At 41.5% G+C, this 21807-nt stretch overlaps 1 protein-coding gene and 1 pseudogene across 1 annotated transcript in view; one reads left to right on the top strand and one right to left on the bottom strand.

The window, feature by feature from the left end:
• SH3BP5L (SH3-binding domain protein 5-like) overlaps positions 1-16773 on the bottom strand; it is a 36546-nt gene extending 19773 nt beyond the window's left edge. Inside the window, exons 1-4 of the mRNA XM_006893895.1 lie at positions 16654-16773; positions 15612-16212; positions 7867-7929; positions 7606-7734 (exon numbers count right to left, since the gene is read on the bottom strand). Coding sequence (XP_006893957.1) covers positions 7606-7734; positions 7867-7929; positions 15612-15794 — 375 coding nt within the window. The 5' untranslated portion in view covers positions 15795-16212; positions 16654-16773. The remainder of the gene's footprint in view (positions 1-7605; positions 7735-7866; positions 7930-15611; positions 16213-16653) is intronic.
• On the top strand, positions 5793-6411 carry LOC102876366 (annotated as a pseudogene).
• Positions 16774-21807: the final 5034 nt, after the last annotated feature.

Here is a 21807-nt window from a genome sequence, read left to right as displayed (position 1 = left end):
TCTCTGGGATGAATCTGTTTTCTTGGCAGTCCATGGTACATTCAATACTCTTCTCCAGCACCACAGCTCAAAGGTGTCAATTCTCCTTCTATCCTCCTTAGTCATTGTCCAACTCTCTGAGGCATAACAAGTGATTGCAAAAACCATGGCCTGTATCAGGCGCACTTTAGTCTCCAGAGAGACACCATTGCTCTTGAGTACTTTAGAGTAGAGGAATAATAATTTAAGATAGAAAACTTGGCTAAATAACAAGGAATAGCAAAGAAATGACAAAATCAACTTTAATGGATAGAAGAGCATTCAAATTTAAGATAGAAAACTTGGCTAAATACAAGGAATAGCAAAAAAATGACAAACTCAACTTTGATGGATAGAAGAGCATTCTAATTTTCGTTTCACATGCTCCTTTTAAAAACTGTTCAGTTTGGTGGTGGTTGCTATTGTGTGCCATGGGGTCAGAAATGACCAGTAATCCTTTAGGAGGGTTTTCAGAGGCAGTAAATTACATGAGGGGTGAGTGGGGGTGAGTGTCCATCTATCTCCCACAGACCCGCTAATGAATTCAAACAGTGTGCTTTTGGGTTGTCAGTACAGCTCTGTACCACCAAACCATGACAGCTTCCTAGTTTGATTACAAAAACAGAAAAAAATCAAGAAGGGCTCTAAAACAAATTTGACAGAAAAGCGGTGAAAAATAAAGCTGTTTGGCTATGCAAAAATAAATAAATAATAAAAATGCAAGCTAAGCTGACCTAACGGACATATGGAGAATATTCCACCGAACATAAGTGTGTGTTTCAAGTACACACATTTTCCAGAATAGAACACATATGAGGACACAAAAAAAATCCCTATAAATCTAAAATCACACAAAGCATCTTCTCTGACCATAACTGGTATGAAGCTAGAAAGTAACAACAGGATAAGAAAGAAAAACAAATACAAGGAAACTAAATAATATACTGTTTTAAAAAAAATTTGTATTCACAGAAGAAATATATTAAACGTGAAATTTAAAAATTCCTAGAACAGAATAAAATAAAAATGCAGCATGACAAAAGCTGTGCTCAGATGGAAGTTGATGGCAATTTTGGATTTAAAAAGAAGTTCTTGTTAATTTAAATTAACAATTTGGGGGGAAAAGGAAAAGTAAGCTATTTTTAAAAATCATGCCAAAATGAAACTGAAAATAGGGAAAAAAATTGAAAGAATTAACAAAAATAGAAGTTAGTTCTAAGGGGAGCTCTGGTGGCCTAGTGGCAAGAAGGTGCAACTACAATCCCAGAGGTGCACGGTTCGAATCCACCAGATGCTCTGCCGGGGAAGGAGGGGCAATCTCCTCCTGTACCAGTCAGATCTGATTTGACGGTACACACACAAAAATAATAAAGTGAAAAAAAAAAAAAAAGAAGAAAAAAAAATATAAAAAAAAAAGAAGTTAGTTCTTTGAAAGAATCAGTAACAGATAAACCAGATATGATGGCAAAAGAGAATAAAACCAGAAGAGGAAAATAACCAAATTAAGAAACGGAATGACCTGGTGACATTACAACCAAACAAAAATAAAGATCTTAAGTGAAGAATATGAAAATTTACATTCCAGTAAATTAAAACCTAGATGAAATGAAAAATTCCTTAAAGCACACTATGTGCCCAAACAGAGGTAGAAAATGTAAACACCCACTATGAAAGAAGAGATTGAAGAAGCCATCAATAAGAAGAGATGAAAGCTGAGAGGTCCTGGGATGTAAATCTCCTACTCAGAAGAAAAAGAACTAGAACACCAACATAGTAAGAGGCAGTGAAAAGTATTATTAGAGATAACACTTCTACACTGGAAGGAAAAAAAGAGGCAGCAGAATCTGGGAGACTGAGAGGGAATGGAGCAATGGGCTTCCAGGCCACAGAGCAAGACAGCTCCAGGCAGTAGGCGGATCCAGCTGAGCAGGGATGTGACCTGCTTCTGGGGCGTACTGGCAGAGCTGAAGAGATCTGTAGCATCGGCCTGAGGCTGAGCACAAGAGGCCGAAGGCATTGAAAGGCCAGAACAAGGCATGCCTAAACACAGCTAAGAGGAGCTTCTCCTAATCAATGTATCCTGTCATTTCTGATCTAGCGTTATAATCGGTTATTTCCCTAATCAAATCCTATAATCCTGAATACCAACTGAAGAGTCTGTGTAGATACCACAAAAAATTATCAAACTCAGCAGCTACTCTTGAAACTGGTAAAAAGATTACAGAGAAGGTTATATGTCTGGCCTTCAATTCTTAGGAATCACCCTCAACTGTTGATGATGATTCTCCCTCTCATGAAGATAGAGGATGTCAGACACCTCCATCAAACTGTTTGTCCAGTCTCTTCAAAAACAAGGAGTACTACTGAATTATTTTTAAGGAGCCAGTTTTCTGGCTTCCTGACATCTAAACCAGGAAAAGATGTAAAAATGAAATCTACAAATTTCATACAGTTCCAATAAGAATCCCAACAACATTCTTCACTGAAAGAGTAAAATTAATGACCACCTTCATACAGAAAGGAAAGAAATGCTAAAGAGCCAAAGCATTAAAAAAAGCAGGAAGTCTAACACTCCCCAAAAACACAATAATGTTATTATATGCTGTTGGGTCAGAATCGAGTCATAGCTAACCTCCAGCAGGTTTTCAGAGGCTAGCCCAGGAGAAGACTGCCCATCCTTCTCTCAAAGCTGCTGATGGACTTGAATCACGTGCCCTTTGGCTGGCAGAGCAACTCCTCACTAGGCCAACATAGTTCCCTAAAAAAAATTGCACACTTATATCCTTTATGAACAGTGATACAAAAAATTCCCACTAAACTCTAGCTAGTAGACTTCGTTGTTGTCGATTGCCTTTGAGTCAAGTACGACTCATAGCGACCCCATGAACAAAATGCCTGAAGCCTTTTTATAATTATCGACATTTATCAAAGTTCATAGAGTTCCCAGAGGCATGTTGTTTAGGAAGTGGATGCCATTCCTACTTCCAAACTTGTCTTAAACAGGAAGCTCCACCAAACTGTCCACTATGGGTAACTATTATGGCATTTGACACCCCAATGACACAAGGTTCAGCATCACAGCAATCCCAGGTTACCTCAGTACAGCACATTGACAGAAGAGTGCTATACCACTTAGAAGAATGTTCCTCCAAAATATAGTAACAACAAACTTTAAATACAAAGGCCCTCCTGGAGGTCTTATTAAGGCTAAACAAAAGGCTTAAATAAAAAAACAACCAATAGTATGTTGTTGTTATGTGCCACTGAGTTGTCTGTGATGTATAATGACCTATGTACAGAGGCTCTTAACCCTTCCCTGTCCTGAGACAGTCTCACTAATTCTGACATACCAAACAACAACTCCCACTGCCCCAGATACTCTATCAATCCATCTCATCCAGTGTCTTCCTCTCCTGTGCTTTCCGCCCACCCTTTTGAGCATTATGTCCTTCTCTTAGGACCAGTCTCTCCTGGCCACGTGCCCAAAGTAAGTGAGGCGTAACTTCAAAATCCTAGATTCCAAGGACAGACTTGGTTTCACCTTTTCCAAGAGAGACTGATTTGTTTCTTCTCAAACACCACAACTCAAGGGCATCTACTGTTCTTCTGTTATCTGTAGTCATTGTGCAGCATAATACATAAAGGAGAAGAAGACCATGGCCTGGATGAGGTGCTCCTTTCTATCTAGACTGACATCGTTGCTATTCAGCACTCTGGAGAGGACCATGACAGCAGATTTTCCCAATGCAATTCGTCTTTTGATTTCCTGACTGCTGGTGTTAAGAGTATGTGGATCCGAGTAAGCTGTAATTGCTCAATCTCTTCTCCATCTGTGGTGAGAATCTTTGTCTTCTTAATGCTGAGCTTCAATCCATATTGAAAAATACAGCCCTTGACCTTTTGCAGCAAAAGGTCTTTTCAGCAAGCAAGGTTATATCATCTGTATATCACAGGTTGTTATTAAGTCTTCCTCCATCTTGATGCCACACCCCTCCTCATAAAGCCCAGTTTCCCAGATGATCTGTTCTGGATACAGTTTGAAAAAATATGGGGACAGGATTGCATCCCTGACACACTCCTCCCTGATTTTGACCGATGCAGTGTTTCCTTTCTCTTTCAAACTGGTTTCAAACTGGGTGGCCTCCTCATACACAGCAGTAGACTTTAGCAACATATTAAAAATATATATATAAAAATCACTCTGGGATTCACATCAGAAAAACCAAAGTAATCTACCACATGTAAGAAAGAAAAGCACCAAATGATCTTATCAACGCAGAAAAGATATTCAATAACTTTTTCTCATTAAAAAAACCTCAGCAAAGTAGGAGTAAGGGAAATTTCTCAAAATAATTAAGGGAATATATGCAAAACAGCAGCATGATGGCTAAAAGAGCCTTCCATCTGAAATGAGGTTGATGCCTATCATCACTGTTTTTAGTCAACACTGAACTGGAAACCCCAGCCAAAGCAACACAACAAGAAAGAGATATAAAAGGTATCAAGATTACAAAAGAAGAGGCAAAATTATTTCTATTCATACATGAAGTGATTCTATACACAGAAATCCCTAAAGATCCCACAAGAAAACCACCAAACTAATAAAGCAATTTAACAATACAAAAAATTAGTTTAATTCTTCTATACTAACAGGTACTCTGAAAATTAAATCAAGAAAATTATATCATTTACCATAGCCCCAAACCAAGTAAAAACTAAAGAATTAGCCTAGTCAAGGATATAAAACATTTATTCAATAAAAATTATAAAACACTACTACAAGAGACTAAAATGGAAATACATTGTAAGATTATGGATAGGAAGATTTAGCATAATGAAATGTCAAGTCTACCTAAACTTAAACTTCTTATGGAAAGATACTCCAAAAAGTAAAAGAAGTATTTATAAAAAGAAAACAAAGGAGGTATAATTATTTGCTATTTGTCAACAGCTAAATGTACTATATATCCATTATAATCAAAACACCCTGGAATTGGCTCATATGAATTGAGAACCCTGAAATGAACCCAGACAAGGCAGCTTCAATGGCCACGGGGAGTTTTGATGCTAACTCAAAGGTCATGCCTCGCTGGCAGTTCAAATTCACCAGCAGCTCCTTGGGAGAAAGAGACACAGTCTCCTCCTATGCAACTGATAGTCTGGAAAACCCAATGGAGGATCAGCTATGAGTCAGTTCTGACTAGACAACAATGAGAAAGAAAGAACTAGCGACAACTGCACTTTAGTAAGAAGCTATGGTCTATTTAGTGGATCAGAAACTGGATAGTCACCTGCAGAAAAATGAAACAGGAGTCACATCACACCATACCAAAAAAACTAAGTCAAAATGGATCAAAGTCCAAAATGTTAACCCTAAATACCATAAAATTCCTGTAAGATAAAAAGATGGGGGGGGACCTTTAGGATCAAATCTTTCGTTAAAACAGGATAACAAACATTTCAACAAATGCCTGGAAAGAAGACAAATAGACAAATGATGCTTAAGTTTCACAATGCACAGTGGAATGTGCAGCCTAAAATAATGAACTGGGAAGAAAGGCCTGCTGACCTACTTATGAACATCAGTTGTGAATCCTTTCTATGAACGAGACCTATGACTCGCCTTCGAGCCCACCATCCGCAGTTGAGACTCCCGGGGTGGGGGTCCTGCCTCCTGTGATGCTCTTCCTCCTCACCCCGACCCCCGGAGGTCACGTCCCTCCCCTCACTACTCCACTTCTGGGGGGTGGGTCCAACCAGGTTCCTGGGACACCATGTCCGCCTCTAAAGAGGGCCAGGTCCAGCAACTGAAAATCATCGTGTTGGGGGCAGTACCTCCGGGAAGACTTCTTAGCTACGTGTTCTACTCAAGAAACTTTGGGAAGCAGTACAAACAAAACGATACGATTAGATTTTTTGAGGAGGATAACTTTGCCAGGAAACTTGAATGTTACTCATCAAGTTTGGGATACAGTAGGACAGACAACAGGAGGCAAAATGTCGGATAAATTTATCTAAGGAGCACAGGGAAATTTCCAGAGCTTTGAGAATTTAGAAGACTGATACTCCCTCATGAAGAAAGTGGGTGAGTAGGCAGAAACCCAGCCTCTGGTCACCTTTGTGGGTAATAATATTTATTTTGAGCATATGCGAACAGTAAAACCTGAAAAACACTTGAGGTTTTGCCAGGAAAATGGCTTTAGTAGCCACTTTGTCTCAGCCAAGACAGGAGATTCTAAAGTTGCTGCTGAGATCCTGGGAATCAAAAGAAACAAAGCAGAAATAAGACAGTCACAGAGGGTGGGGAAGGCAGACATCATAAACTACAACCAGGTCAGCCCTCAAGGAAGCTCCATGTGGCACATCAGTGAGAGCCGCTTCCCTGTGTATTGATAGTGCTGGTTGCCCTTCACCTCTGCGCGGCGGCTCAGGGACTTAGGGGAACTTGCTTTACCAGTGACCATCTCTGCAGTTAACACTTTCTTCCCAGCTCACCTGTTTCTTCAGAAAGCATTACTTCTCAACCACAGGCAGCAGCTTGAACTGGAAAGAATTCCACTTGGGACCAAACATTTTGCAAGCCAAATGCAAAAGCCTATTTCTTCTGGATTTAGACTGCTTCATTGAAAATCTGAAGCTGGTTCTCCTTGTGTCTTGATATAAAATTTCCAACCACCGTGGAAAAGTTCCAAATCCTGATCATCCTTCAGGCAATTTGCCACAGCACAGCTTCCTTCTCTTCCCTGAACTGGTAAGTGGCAAAGTGTACTTAAGAGTGCAAATGTTTAAATAAGTCAGATATTTTATCTACCTGCTAGGAAGAGGGAGGGACCTTTGCTATCTTTTTTTGAATGAAAATATATGAAGCTATATCTAAATGAAATATGTTTGAAATAAAACTGTAATCAAAATCTTTTTTTCATTTTTTAAAAGCCCTAAATTGTTTATATTTACTAGCTTATAGCTCACAAAGTAGTGAGTGTTAGGGTATTTTTCTTACTGTATCATAGACATTGTATTGTGTGACACTCAGGTTAGACAGCTTTATGGATTCTGGTAAAGGTTCAGCTCATGCTGCAGATGGAATTTCTCCTGCAGACCGCGCATGAGTCCTCCTAGGATGAGGGTAATATTGGATCGCTAGGGATCTGACTGTACCTGACTGACATTTAGATGTATCCCTCCCCAAAATAAATTTCTTTAAATTTTAAAAAATGAATAAAAGGGAAATGAAGTGAGAAAAAGAGAAGAAAGGAAAGATAAGAGTCCTAAGATATTAGAACTATCAGTAACTGACACATTATCAAAGCTTGGTTTCTCACACACAGAAGGCACATTAAAAATATCAGCTGGGCTGAATCAAACCCTTCCATACCCAACCCTTGCCATTTTGTAGAAGGATGAGCCCAAACACCATAATGGAAAAGGAATCTCTTCAGTCCACAGAGCTCTTTCAGCAGAAAGTTGGGTCTGGATATAGCACTCTGCCTTCTGATCTGGGTTTCTGTCTAAGCTCTGTGAAAAGAAAGGAGTCCAGGGCCCTGCCCTATGGGCACCCCTCCCTGAGAGCAGTTAGCAGGGCCATACCTCCTTAGCAAGCCTGCGCGCCTCATAGTACGGCCGGGCCTTCTCGATGCAGCTCCCCAAGTGGGAGCCCTGTGTGTTGAGCTTCCTTGCTGACTCCTGCAGGATTCTTCTATAGGTAGTTCGGGCCTCCTGGTAAAGAGAAAACGATATGGACTGAGGGAAAACACATACATGGGTCCTAGACCCATCCTCCTGCCACTATACCAAACATGGAAAGGGAAAGACCAACCCAAAGATGGGAGAAAAACGAGCAACACTCACATCCAGCTGTAGCTCCACCTGGTTGATCTCCTCGCTGGCCTGGTTCAGATGTTCCAACTCCTCCTGCAATAGAGAGGTGGAGAGTTAGAGGAGTTAGGAAGGACACAGCATCTCTGTGAACTATGCAGAGGTGGGAGAGCTGTCCACATGAAGCCTCCACCTCAAACAGAGGAAAGTTAGAGAAATAGGAAGAGGAGACATGAATGCCTCTTTGTCAGAAACCTAATATGTAGTCTTGTATCATCTGCACATTTCTGTTTGTGTTGTTATTGTTGTTGTTGTTATGTGCCGTCGAGTCGCCTGCGGCTCATAGCGACCCTATGTACAACAGCCCTAAACTCTGCTCTGTCCTGTGCCAATCGCACTGTCTCTGACACTCCCATCCCAATTATCCCAGTCACTGAATCAATCCACCTCATAGAGGGCCTTCCTCTCCTGCGCCGTCCCTCCACCCTCCCAAGCATGATGTCCCTCTCCAAGGACCGGTCTCTCCTCACTACATGTCCAAAGTATGTTAGACGGAGCCTCAGAATCCTTGCCTCCAAGGAGCCACCCAGTTTAACCCTTTCCAGGACAAATCTGTTTGATAATAATGGGTGACTAGAATGCAAAAGTCAGGAACAAAGAAGAAGATTCAGTATTTGGAAAACATGGACTCGGTGACAGAAATGGAGCGGGAGAGAGAATGATAGAATTTTGCACAATCAATGACTTATTCATAGCAAATACATTTTTTAAGAGACATAAACGCAGGTTATATACCTGGATTTCACCTGATGGTATGCATAGGAATCAGATTGATTACATATGTGGAAAGAACCGCTGGAGAAGATCAATATCAGCTGTGAAAACTAGGCCAGGAGCTGACTACGGAACAGACCAACTACTCATATGCAAATTCAAACTGAAGCTGAGGAAAATTAAACCAAATCCAAGGCAACCAAAATATGACTTTGAGTCTATCCCACCTGAATTTCAGAACCATCTCAGGAACAGGTTTGAGGCTTTGAACACTAATGAGCGAAGGCCAGATGAGTTGTGGGAGGATATCAAGGGTATCATCCAGGAAGAGTGCAAACGGTCATTGCAAAGACAGAAGAGGAAGAAAAGAACAAAATGGATGTCAGAAGAGACTCTGAAGATTGCACTGGAGCACAGAGAAGCCAAAGCACAGGGAAGAATTCAAGATACTAAAGAGTTGAATAGAAGATTTCAAAAGGCAGCACGGGATGACAAAGCAAAATATTACAATGAAATATGCAAGGAGTTGGAGTCAGAAAATCAAAAGGGCCGAACTCGCTCAGCATATCTTAAGCTCAAGGAACTGAAGAACAAATTCAAACCTCGAGTTGCTATAATCAAGGATGCTTTCGGCAGAATGTTAAATGATCCAGGAAGTGTTAAAAGAAGATGGAAAGAATATACTGATTCACTGTATTGAAAGGAATTGGAAGACACAGAAGAATTCATGAAACAACATATGAGCAAGAGACTATGGTGATGAAAGAAGAAGTTCAGGCTGCTTTGAAGGAAATGGCAAAAAATAAGGCTCCAGGAATAGATGGTATACCAATTGACCTATTTCAGTTAACAGATGCTGCCCTGGATGTGCTCACCAAGCTGTGCCAAGAAATCTGGAGAACAACCACTTGGCCAACTGGCTGGAAGAGATTGTTATTTGTTCCTATCCCAAAGAAAGGTGACCCAACAGAATGTGGAAACTACAGAACAATCTCACTGATTTCACTGTTTGTACTAGGTCTTAAAATTCTCCTTTTAGAAATGAAGAAATTAAAGTCAGGAAGACAGCTTATGCACAAAGTGGCAAAGAAGCCCCATCCTCCTCATCAGCCTGTACCACCTTCCAGGAGGAGAGTCTCTAGGACACAAGCCCCAGGCCAGAGCATTGCTCACTCACTCATCAGTCATCTGTTGGGCATTTACCCCAGGTCAACATATTAGAATTGATGGAGAGCTGTGCTCTCCATGTTTATGAGAGAGGGCAGTAGAATTATCTATGGAGGCAAAGGAAGGTTGCAGTGAGATGCCTGGGACATTGGTTCCCAGGCTGTAACTAGACAAATACATAGAAAAGCAGCAAGAAGGGGAGGGAATGGAGACTCCAAAAGGAAAAGGGGAGCTCAATGCACACAGGTTGACAGTAAGTAAATAGTGTGTCTGGGGTACAGGAAAAAACATAGCAGCCCTTTTCCCCATGGCAGCAGATACAACCTCAGAGCCTGGTGCTGTCAAATCTGTGTTTTAGGAAAGAGTAATGTGAAAAAGTATAGGAGCTGGCAAAAGATAAAAGCGGAAGGCTGTTTGCAGTATTCCAAGAGGAAAAATATAATAACAGGGAATAGGGAGGAGAAGGCAGACCTTGGAAAAAAAATTCTTATCGTGAAATCATGAGGGCTTGCTGATGACTTAGGTTGAGACAGGAAAGAGTGTGGGATCTGGGAATCCTCTTGGTATGTTCAGGCAGTGGGGTGGCAGTAGCCCCAAGTACCTGTGCAGCAGATCCTATAGGAGGAAGGGAGATAGTGGGTAAAAGACACTAGACATGCTGGGTTGAATGCCCACTGGCTCTGAGCCTGGAGAAGGAAGAAGGAAAGCGTCATCCCAGGCTTTTTCTCTAACAGCAGAAAGCAGGAAGGAATACTGACACTTAAGTTACCCTCCTTTGCCAGAGAAAGCAGTCAAGGATGCTCCTAAGAAAGAACTCTGGTTTATGCCAGGGGTCCTGCCTAGGAAAACACTTGAGGCTCAGGAATAGTATTCACCTCCACCTCCAAGAGCCCCACCAACTCTGGCCAGGCCAGTAGGACCTGCACAGGGTCTGCCTGCTGACCACCACCTACACATGACCTGCAATCCTCAGAAAAACAACAATCACTTCTCCTTCATGTGGCTTGTAATAATGACAACACTCTCAACAATTTAGTGAGATGATCAGACCAGGATGTATAATTCTCCATTAACTATTCTATCTTATATCTCTCTCTGATGGTAAGAAGCTATACACAGTTCAAATTCACCAGCTACTTTGTGGGAGAAGGATGGGAAATCTCCTCCCGTGTGATTAACTACCTCTAGAAATCCACTGAAGGGTCAGTTATGGATCAGCTCCAACTCGATGGTATACAACAACTACTTTTGCTAGAAAGATCTGAATCAGCAAACAATATTTAATTATAATGAAAGAGAAAAAAACAAAACAAAAATACCTTAAAACAAAGATAGAAACAAAATGGAAGCAATTGTGAAAGCATCAATAGCTTTGGGAGATCCACAAATCTGGCTTAAAACTTTCTACAATAAAATTGTGTTAATAGATCAGTGGCCATCTAAGGCACAACCACTAGTTTCTCCTTATCTGGAGCAAAGAAGAGTGAAGAAAATCAAAGGTGCATGGAAACAATTAGTCCAGAGCACCAACAGTCCTTGTGAGCTTATTTTCCTTAACCCAGAGACCCGAGAACTTGATGATGCCTAGCTATCACTGCTAATCACTTTATATGGATCACAACAGAAAATCCTGGCTAGAGTGCAAGATATATAGAGAACAAAACTAGCAATCACAACTGCCAGACTTACCCGTCTGACTAACACGGGTAGAACCCTTGATATTATGGCCCTTAGCAACCCTTTGAGACTAGAACTGATTTCACAACTGTGGTACAACTTTTGGCCAAGCAACAGACACATCTATAAGGTGAACAATAACACCAGGGAGAGTCTCAACACTGAGAACAATGAAACCAAATCACAAGAGCAGCATTTTCCCAATGATAAAATTCAGCTGGTGGGAAAGGATGGAGAAATGAAGAAAAACAAGAACCACAGAGAGATAGGAAGAGTTATGATACAGGGTGTGGATTGTCATCTCCTTCTGTGCCAGTTGAATCTGATTCAACAGTACACACACACACAAAAGGTATTTTTGTTCAAAATGAAAAAAATTATTCCTTAAAATACAAATCACATATGGAATTTTTTATATGATTTTTAAATTTTCTAGTCTGTTTTTAAAAGGGCAAAGTGAACTGTTAACATTACTTCATTTAACCCAATTATTAAAAATATTATTTCAACATATATATATTCAACACAAAGAATAAGTAACCCCATCTTTCATATTTTTTCTGAACTAAATCTCTGAAATCCTGTGTGTATTTGACCTTTACAGCAGCTTCTGGACCGTGCTGGTTTAGAAGCTGATGTACATTGGCAGCATCAGCTATCCCCACAGGAAAAATGACTTGAAGGCTCTTGGCAATGGGTTCAAGCAGGATCCTTAATATGGGATCCACACCCTCAATACACCTCAAAGCAATTAAGAAGCCTTTTGATGGTGAGGATTCAAATTCCAGGAATGTTGGTAGGTCTGCCCCTCAAAGTCACTGTTCTTTCTAAGACAAGTAAATGGACAGTAGCCTGGGAAAAGGCCAATAGGAATGGCAGGGGCAGAGATGGCTAGGCTGGAAAAGACCCAAGGAAAAGCTGGGCATTATATTCCACTTGGGCAGCTTCCCCAGAGACTCCTGCCGCTTGGTGAAATGGAATTTTAAGTCAGCACACATTACCCATCAATGAGCCAGCAGCCAGAAAAGTGACCTTCCCAGAACACACCGGGTACATTCCCAGGATGCCAGGTCACTGAGCTAAATGACTGTCAGTAAGTGGGGAGAGGAAGGGGCAGGAGCATGAATCAAGAACTAGGAACTAACACTGTCCTTTTGTGGTCAGGATAAGAGGTCGGACTTCAGAATAAGAAGGTAAGTCTTAACAATAACTTGTGTATTCGCATGTCTAAGATCAAATTATTTTAGACATCGCAAAGAGTCTACGTGATGAGAGAATGTCATAGGAGACTGTCCTGAGGTGATGTTGCCAGCTTGCTTTCTTCCAACTTCCAGAGAAATCCCACCAGATAATGTGGGTACAGAGCTGCCTGCTTGCCAAGGAACCACATTCCAACTTCAGAAAAAGCCTCACCTTAAGGGCAACCTCTTCTGAGAACTCCAGAAACTAGAAGAGCAGGGCACCTGCCTTTAGAATATCCCTTGTCAGGTGACCTCAGCCCTGTCTATACATTAGAATCACTTCATATTCCACCTAGTCCAGAACTCACATGTCTGGAAACAAGTCTGGAAGGAGGTGTCTGGGGAATGCTGATGTTTCATGAGTAGAAATCCACTTTTTCCATTGAAAACCAGAAATATAAACATGCATTTACAGCGACATGGTGCTATAAAAACACACAAAAAAAAAATTAAATTAAAAAAAACTAAAAAAAAAAACCAAACATACAATTCACTAGAGCGAGCACTGGTAGCCTAATGGCAAGAAGCTGCACTGCAATCCTGAAGGCACTTGGTTCGAATCCACCAGCTGTACCACAAGAGAAGGATGGGCAATCTCCTCCAATGCGCTGAACTGACTCTGAAAACCTGCTGGAGGGTCAGCTATGGGTCAATTCTGACTCAATGGTGCACAATAACATACAGAAAAAGGACCTCAAGTCCAGAAGAACTAAATGCTGCCTGTCTACCTCTGCGAAGAATACTCCTTATATCAGATTCCCTCTCTTTCATGGCAAGCTGACTGCTAAGACCAGCTCTGGCCTAGCCACGAACTGTTGTTAAATGAGCAAAGTCACAACACCACCACCATTCCTCCCTACTGCAACCCCTCATTTTTCACACCACATTGTGCAGGTTAGCAATAAAAATCTGATCTACTCTTCTCGTACCAGTACAAGGTCAGTAAAGGCAAAGTGAACCATATGATGCCTCAGTTTATTCTAACCCTCATAGAGTTCTGGTAACTTAGTACTAAGAAACTGCACTGTAATCCCAAAGGCAAGCAGTTCAAATCCACCAGCTGATCCACGGGAGAAGGATAGGCAATCTCTTCCCATGTCATTTACTGGCTCTGAAAACATACCAGAGGGTCAGCTATGGGTTAGTCCTGACTCAATGTCACACAACATCATAGAGTTAATCCAACAGAATTGTCTGTGATGATGAAAATTTATCTCTATTCTGGTGATACAATACCAGAGAATTTGCATTTTATATTTTATCTCATTTTGATGAATTTTTGTTTTAGAAGCCACAGGCAGATAATGCTTACTTTTTTAAGCAGTGTAGCATCAGAATGACTTTTTATAATATTGTCTTCACCACGCTGAGACACGAATAAAATATATAGGCACAAGAGAGACTTAAAAGAGACTGCAGTGGATTTATTCCTCTGAAGCAGAATCAAGGAATAGTGTAGGAAGGAGCATGATGTGAGTAACACAAGTTCCCCAAGAAACAGTGGCCTCTTTTCCAAAGAGTAATTTATAAACTTAGAACAGAATCTGCATAAGAACAAAGCTGAAGGGAGTCATACAAATAACTGTAGCCAATCTCTCAGAAAAGGAAACTCAAGCAAGGTAACATAATTAGCTTTGAAAATTATAAATCATGTAGCTGAAAGGTGCTTGAATCTCATCCCACAGCTGTTTTCATTACAACTTGCTTCCTCAGTAAACAAATCTATGGAATCAGCAGGAGAAATTGAGTTGTTCTCAATGCAATACCCACAAGGCAAAAGAGAAATAAATTACTGACATGTCAGAAAGCAAAGAATTGCTTCAGCTCCATTTAAGTGTAGATACAGCTCAAGAAGAGAACACACACACATCTAAAAACTCCCACCAAAAGGGTAGGGCTGATGCTAGGCCCAAGTCTGTTATCTTTTCTATTTGCTGGAGTTATCCAATAAAGGTTTGAAAAATCCAAAAAAGCACAACCTAAGACTACTCACCTGCATAGAGGGATGAGTCACTTTTTCATTAGAATCATGGAGTTGCTACCAGATCAAATGACTAGGACCCCGAAAACACACAGGAACAATCTGAACCCCTGCTCAACCAGTTTTTCCAGAGAGAGCTTCCCAGCCCAAAGTCCCAGAATATTGTACCTAGCCTCAGCTTTGCATATCCTCCAAAACCTGCCTCATTTCCTCACCACTATTCCTTGGTCTTTTTCACAAAGGTATGCTTGTCCTACCAAACAGAATGTAAACATACTCAAGAGGTAAACCAGTTTTCCCACTTCTTTGGTATACTCACACAGCATCCTGAGTTGTACTAAGGACAGATCATGACTGACACAGATCCCTTTGACATACAGGAGTTCCCAACAAGCCACCACATAATACCATCTTTCTAAGTTTATAAGACCTGAAAGGTCTCATTCTTATAATCATGAAATTCCCAAGGAAGCACCAACATAATCGTATCAGAGAGAAAAAGATTCAATCAGTCTCAAAAATGCCTCCAAGCCAGTTATTACCCCTCACATACCACTCACATTGCATGAGGGAATAGTGTCCTCTGCTTATCTGGAAAGAAGAATGGTTCTAAAGTGGATACCTATTCCCTCCTTTGATCTAAATGTGCTTCCCTGGATGTGCTACCAAATTATTGCTTAACTTCTTCAATGAAGCTTCACCAGTGTACTCTAGACACAATGACCAGAATGTTCTCTGCCCTTCCATGTGCACTTCAGCCATGCAACTCCTTTGGTTCCTGTCACTCCACTACACTGTAATGATTTGCTGACAGACCCGTTTTCCTTTCCTGTCCTGGAAGAAAATAAGTCTAATCTCTCAGTCTTCTAAGAGCTCTTCACAAAGGTTGGATTCTGTGTGTGCTTCCTTTGTTTCCCCTCATCACTCAGTCTCCTCACCTGTATTCTAGGATCCAGTTCTTCTTCCTCTCTTGGGGATAATTTGGATTCAGTGCTGTTGCTTCCACCTCCTCCAGGCTCCTCTGCAACTGGGTTCCTAGGAACTTCATCCTCTACAACCTCAGGCCGAAGCTCTCCCTGTGGGGTCTCCCGCCCACCTGGAACCTGCCTGAGCTCAGCCATGCCTACCAAGAGAGGGCAGAGCCCTATGCACAAGAGAGGATTGACATGCTGGGAGCAGGGCCCCAGCTTGGGGCTTCCTGGCCTCTCAAAGTTTTCTCTTGTCAAAAAAGCAGAAAAAGGGGTCACAGGAATAACCTCCCAACTGGTTAGAGACTGAGATTCAAACTGTCAGTGCGATTCCTAAAGAGATGGCCTTCTTTGGAAAAAAGTCCTTCCCTCCTTGAAACTGGGAGTCCACCAGGTGAGATCCGGAGCAACAGCTCCAAGGCAGGAGGTAAAGGGGGTCTGGATCCTGGGTCGAGGCCTATAAAGAGGAGCACCATTCGGGAGGGTGGAGGCAGGCGCCTCCAGGTTGTGGTGACAGCTGGATTAAAGGCTAGGCCTGAGCACAGGCAGCTGGATGAGCGTCTCTGGGGAGCTGTAGGGAAAACAAAAGCCAAGTATATGGTCATGCCAGCATCAGAACCTATGCAAATAGCATAATCCATCACTTCAGCTTAAGGACTCCACTCTTCAACCTCTGTATTCCAACTAGCTACATCTCAACTTCTTTCCTCAAACCTCAAGGTCTTTGGATTTAGCGCTTTGCCCAGTCTTGCCCCTCCCCCACCAGCGCCTTTCAGACCTCCCGCCGTGCTTCCACGCCCTCCTCCAGTCCCCCTTCCTTTGGTCCACACCACTGCATCCTCGTCCCTCTTTGCAAATCACCTTGTAGCCCCCTGCCCCGCCCCACCTCTCTTCTCTCTCCAACCCTCCAGAGAATCTGAACCTCTTGCCTCCAACTCTCATTCAATCCCCAGGGTCCTGCCTCCAACCACTTTACACAGACGGGTGTATATGTTATCCTTTTCAGGCTTACCTCAGTTTACCTTCCAGCGAGCAGAGTTCTCTAGCAGCAAACAATCTTCCCCCTCCCTCCCCGCAACAAGCTAGTCCAATCAAATGCCACAGGACCAAGAGGAAGCGGAAATGCATCATCACTTAACCACTCCCGTCCACTCTTCCCTCCCTCTTACTCTCGTGTGAAGCAGGTCAAGCTAGGATTCCCCGGTGCCCTCCCACGCCCAGCTTTCTTTTTCCGTACAGAATGGTGCCCCACAAAGTTTAAAGCCGCCTTCTTTACCTCGATTCTATTCTTTGCCAAGACTAATAAGAAAAATTTCAAATTAAGCCCTCGTGATGATAAAAATTATAGTGAGGACGTGAAGTGTAGAGGCCACAGTGAGTAGGGGAAGTGCTAGAAATGGAAGAGAATTTGAGTCAAATTCGCCCAGAGAATGCTGCCATCTTGTTTACGGAGCTTCCGAAGCCGGAAAATAGCTTCCGGTGACGGCAAGGGAAAAGTGGCCGCAGCGGCAGACGAGAGGTGCGGGTTCTGCGGCGGTCCTTGTATTCTGCTGTGGTCGGAAGCGACGTGGAAGAGTTTTTCTCACCTTAGCGAAGTCAGCGGGACTCCGAGTAAACTTTGATGTGGGTTCGAATCCACCATCTGCTCCACAGGAGAAAGATGGGACTGTATACTGAAAGTCGTTGCAGTTGGGTTACTGATGACACCGTGTTGTGTATTAATTAGCAATGTGGTTTAAATGAACTAAACTTGTACACTCAGTGCACAAAAGCCTTCGAAGAAGAGAAGTTTCTGTCTGCTGCATCGTCTTCCCCCTGACATTCTAAGAACCAGAACAGGGCGAAGAACTGACAGTTGAGCAGGACCAGAACTAAGAGAAAAGGCTTTAAGATTGAACTTTTTGTTTTTACAAAAGTGCTGGCTTCCTCAGGGCAAATGGGATCACTGGATCCCTATCCTCCATCCCGGAACCCCTCCAAGAATGGCCACATTTTAAAAATTATGAAGGCGTAAGAAGGAAATCTTTTTCCTAAAATAATAAAAGTTTATTTTTTAAACATTTTGTTCTATAAAATTGGATATTGGCTCTCCCCCACCCCCCAAGAAAGGACTTCTCACTCCAGTGAGTCAGCAAGGCTCTTAGTCATGAGTAAACATACAGCTCTGATGAGGAACACCACCATTCTGGTCTTCTAGTACATTCCTTTTGTACAACGTGCCTTATGGAAAACATGAAAACTACCTTTTGAAGTCATAAATTATTTGTCCTCTGCTATTTACTGAATTTTGGAGAACTGTCATTTAATTTTACTCACCATCTTCTGCCTGAATATTTCACCCTTCCTTATTTGTCATTACCCCGTTATCTGTCATATTTATACTGATTGCCCATGTTCTTCTCCCCGTGAGCTCAGGCTTTACTGTCAGGAGTTCTGAATTATTATTTATTGGATTTTGTGGGAAAATACCATGAATACATATAATACCCAGATTATAATTTTTATAAGATTATTATATAATGCCATGTCTCCACTGATCTGGGTTAATCATGTGTTAAGTATTAATACCACCCAAAAGTTTTTCTGCTAAATTTGCCCAGGAGGAGGTACAAGTAGGAGATCTGTGTACTGGTTTAACTTCGGTTGTTTCATTGAAGCAAGCATAACTAAAAGCCTGTTGCCATGGAATCTGTTCCAACTCATGGTGACCCCAAAGTGCAAATCATCTGCATTATATATGGATGCACTAGAAGCCAGTAGACATGATTGAAAGATTCTTCTTGAGCTGGAATGAAATTAATATAGAATTCAGTATCAGTGCAGCAATACAGTAGCTAGGGACCTATAATAACAGTAAGGAAAAATCCATGTTTAGTTTTATTTCGTTTAATCAATTTTCATTTGAGCAATCACATGTAAGCGTGGCCCCCTTGTTGAACAATGCAGTTTTAGAGTTTATTCTTTCTATATAATCTCTTTCAGCTATGTAATTGAATTTCCCATCTTCAATGCAAAACAAAACAAATACCTTTCAGCCTCCACTGTGGTTTTATCTTATTTATACTTCCTCACTTGTCTTTTACTTCTGCACCCTGGCTTTTGCTCCTGTCAATTCATGGAAATTGTTGTTGTTATGTGCCACCGAGTCGCTTGCGACGCATAGCAACCCTATGTACAAGAGCCCTAAACGTCGTTCTATCCTGTGCCAACCTCACCCTCTCAAACACACTCATTCCCACCACTCCACTCACAGAATCGGTCCATCTCATCGAGGGTCTTCCTCTCCTGCGCCGTCCCTCCACTCTGCCAAACATGATGTCCCTCTCCAAGGACCAGTCCCTCCTTGCAACATGCCCAAAGTATGTCAGACGGAGCTTCAGAATCCTTGCTTCAAGGAGCATTCTGGCTTCACCCTCTCCAGGTCAGAGCTGTTTGTTCTCCTAGCAGTCCATGGTATATTCAACATTCTTCTCCAGCACCACAGCTCAAAGGCATCAACTCTCTGTCATCCCTCTTCACTGTCCAACTCTCTGATGCATAGCACGTAATTGCAAAGACTATAGCCCAGATCAGGCACATCTTAGTCTCCAGCCTGATATTGTTGCTCTTCATTACTCTTGAGAGATCCCTCACAGTTGACTTTCCCAAAGCAATCTGTCTCCTGATTTCCTGGCTGCTGTTACCAAGAGTGTTGACTGTGGAACCAAGTAAAAGAAAACTGTTAACTATCTCAATCTCTTCACCATCTATACTGATGCTGCCAGTGGTGAGAATCTTTGTTTTCTTAATGTTGAGCTTCAATCCATATTGAAGACTGCAGTCCTTGACCTTCTGCAGCAAGCTCTTCAGGTCCTCCTCAGTTTCAGCAAGCAGGGTTGTGTCATCTGCATAATGCAGGTTGTTGATGATTCTTCCACCAATCCTGATGCCACATTCCTCCTTGTACAGCCCAGCGTCTCAGATGATCTGTTCTGAATACAGATTGAAAAGGTTATGGAGACAAAGTACATCCCTGACGGACCCCTTTCTTGATTTTGAACCATCCAGTGCCTCCCTGCTCTGTTCTGACAACTGCCTCTTGGTCCAAGTATAGGTTTCACATTAGCACAATCAAGTGAAATTACAGAAATGATTTTACTATTATCTAGGCCATTGATTTGGAAGCAGGAGTGGCATCCACTCCACAGTAGCTTGCTTCTGGAAACCCTTTGAACCTGGAGAAAGGACAAAAGCTATACACCAGGCCCTTGATATTTCCATATCACTTACATTTGATTTAGACTATTTCTCTGTTTTCCTTTGGCTTCTACAGTCACTGTCATGGGTTTCTTCTTACCTTTTAAGCCTACTGATTCATACTTTGTTGCAATATGTGCTTATTGGGTGTTCACGGGATTGTTTGATGATGAGAAAAATTTTGTCATTTTTATTGATATTGCCATCTTCATTGACCTAAACTAAATATATACACTTAGTGCACAAAAGCCCTTGTAGAAGAGGAATTTCTGTTTGTTGCCTAGTTATTTAACTATCCGTTCTAAAGCTTCATTTCCAAGTTCAAGTGATGGAATATACTATCCTAATTCCATTTAGTATGTGGTGCTCACTTATAAATCTAACTTTTACCTTCAAACTAACTAGACAACAACCCAGAAATATGTTTTACCTTAGAACCTTTATGTCTTAATTATACAACCTTTCCTCCCTTATGGTTAGGTTCCAAAGACAATATTCTTAAAAGTTAAAAAAAAAGGATAATTATTATATAACTTCCAGATTATATCCTTGCCAAACCACTAAGGATCGTGTAGCTGAGGTGAGGTGACACATAACCATCACAGCCAGTCTTATTCTCACCTTAGACCTTGGCATTTGTTACTGCCAGACATGGGTCTTTAATGTGCAAAACAGGTAGTAAATTTTCCACTGTTGTTATAACAGCAAAATGTCAGATAACACGATAGTCATAAGTAAAGATGTATTAATAGTAAAAGTTTCTTTACCCATATTATATGCAAAGCACATTAATATCTTATGCTGCTTTTTAGTGCTGGTAGAGAACTATTCCATTGATTTCATGACCCACTCACAGTTTAAAACCCTTGTTTTAAATACCACTGTTACCCAGGCTCTAATGTTAGCCACTAAACAAATCACTCATCCCATCTTCCCTCAGTGCCCCCAACAAAGTGTATGACTCCAATTCCTGCCCATGACAAATGTTCCTTCTTCAGAGCTCTTAAATCCACATAGATTCCTCACAGATCACATCCTGGGAACTAGTAGTCTCTCAGATACCGACTCTCACCAGGTACAAAATTTATTTCATTCCTTTTTGCCTCAAATCAGATCCTTCTGTTTTTTACTATGTTGGTGAATGCTTCTAAAATTGACCCAGTTGCCCTAGGGAGAAACTTGAAAGGCAACCTAAATGATACTCCTCTCAAGGCTCTGTATCACATTATGAATTTCACATTTATCCTTCCTCTTAAATCTTCGCCATTGCTTCAGCTTAGACCTTCCTGACTGGACCATAGATAATGCACTAGACCATTCTTTTAAATTAGCTCTAACCATCAGAACTTGCAGCAATGATGAAAATTTCTATAGTATACTGTCCAATATAGTAGCTATTATATATGTTTCCCTTTTGAAGGCTTAGAATGCAGTCAGTAGAACTTAGGAACTAATTGATTGCTTGTATATAATTTGTATAATATAGCAATATGTACTAGTGGCCACTGTATTGAACATAACACCTCTACAGGTGTACTTCCTTCTAATCACTGGGACAAATAGGTACCCAACTCCTGTTGCGTAAGCTAATGAAAGAAATATGAATATACAAAAGCCACACCAAAATTTTAGCAACATCATCAATTATTAGAAGGAAGTCCTGATGATACTTTGGTTAAGTGTGTAGTCTTTGTTGTTATGTGCTGTAGAGCCTAGACTTATAGTGACCCTATGACCAATGGCTCTGAATGCTTCTCTATCCTAAGCCTGTCTCACTGGCTCTGACGCAATTACCCTCATTACAACAATTACTATGTCAATCAATCTCATTTGAGCTCTTCCTCTCCTGCACTGTCCCTCCAGCCTTCCAAGCATGATATCCTCCTCCAAGGACTTTTCAAAAGGGCATTCCTAGCCATTAAACTTGATT

The sequence above is a fragment of the Elephantulus edwardii genome, unplaced genomic scaffold (assembly GCF_000299155.1).
Source record: "Elephantulus edwardii isolate Elephantulus edwardi_28Jun2011 unplaced genomic scaffold, EleEdw1.0 scaffold00133, whole genome shotgun sequence".
NCBI classification, from domain to species: Eukaryota; Metazoa; Chordata; class Mammalia; order Macroscelidea; family Macroscelididae; genus Elephantulus; species Elephantulus edwardii.
This window is presented reverse-complemented; position numbering and strand designations above follow the sequence as displayed.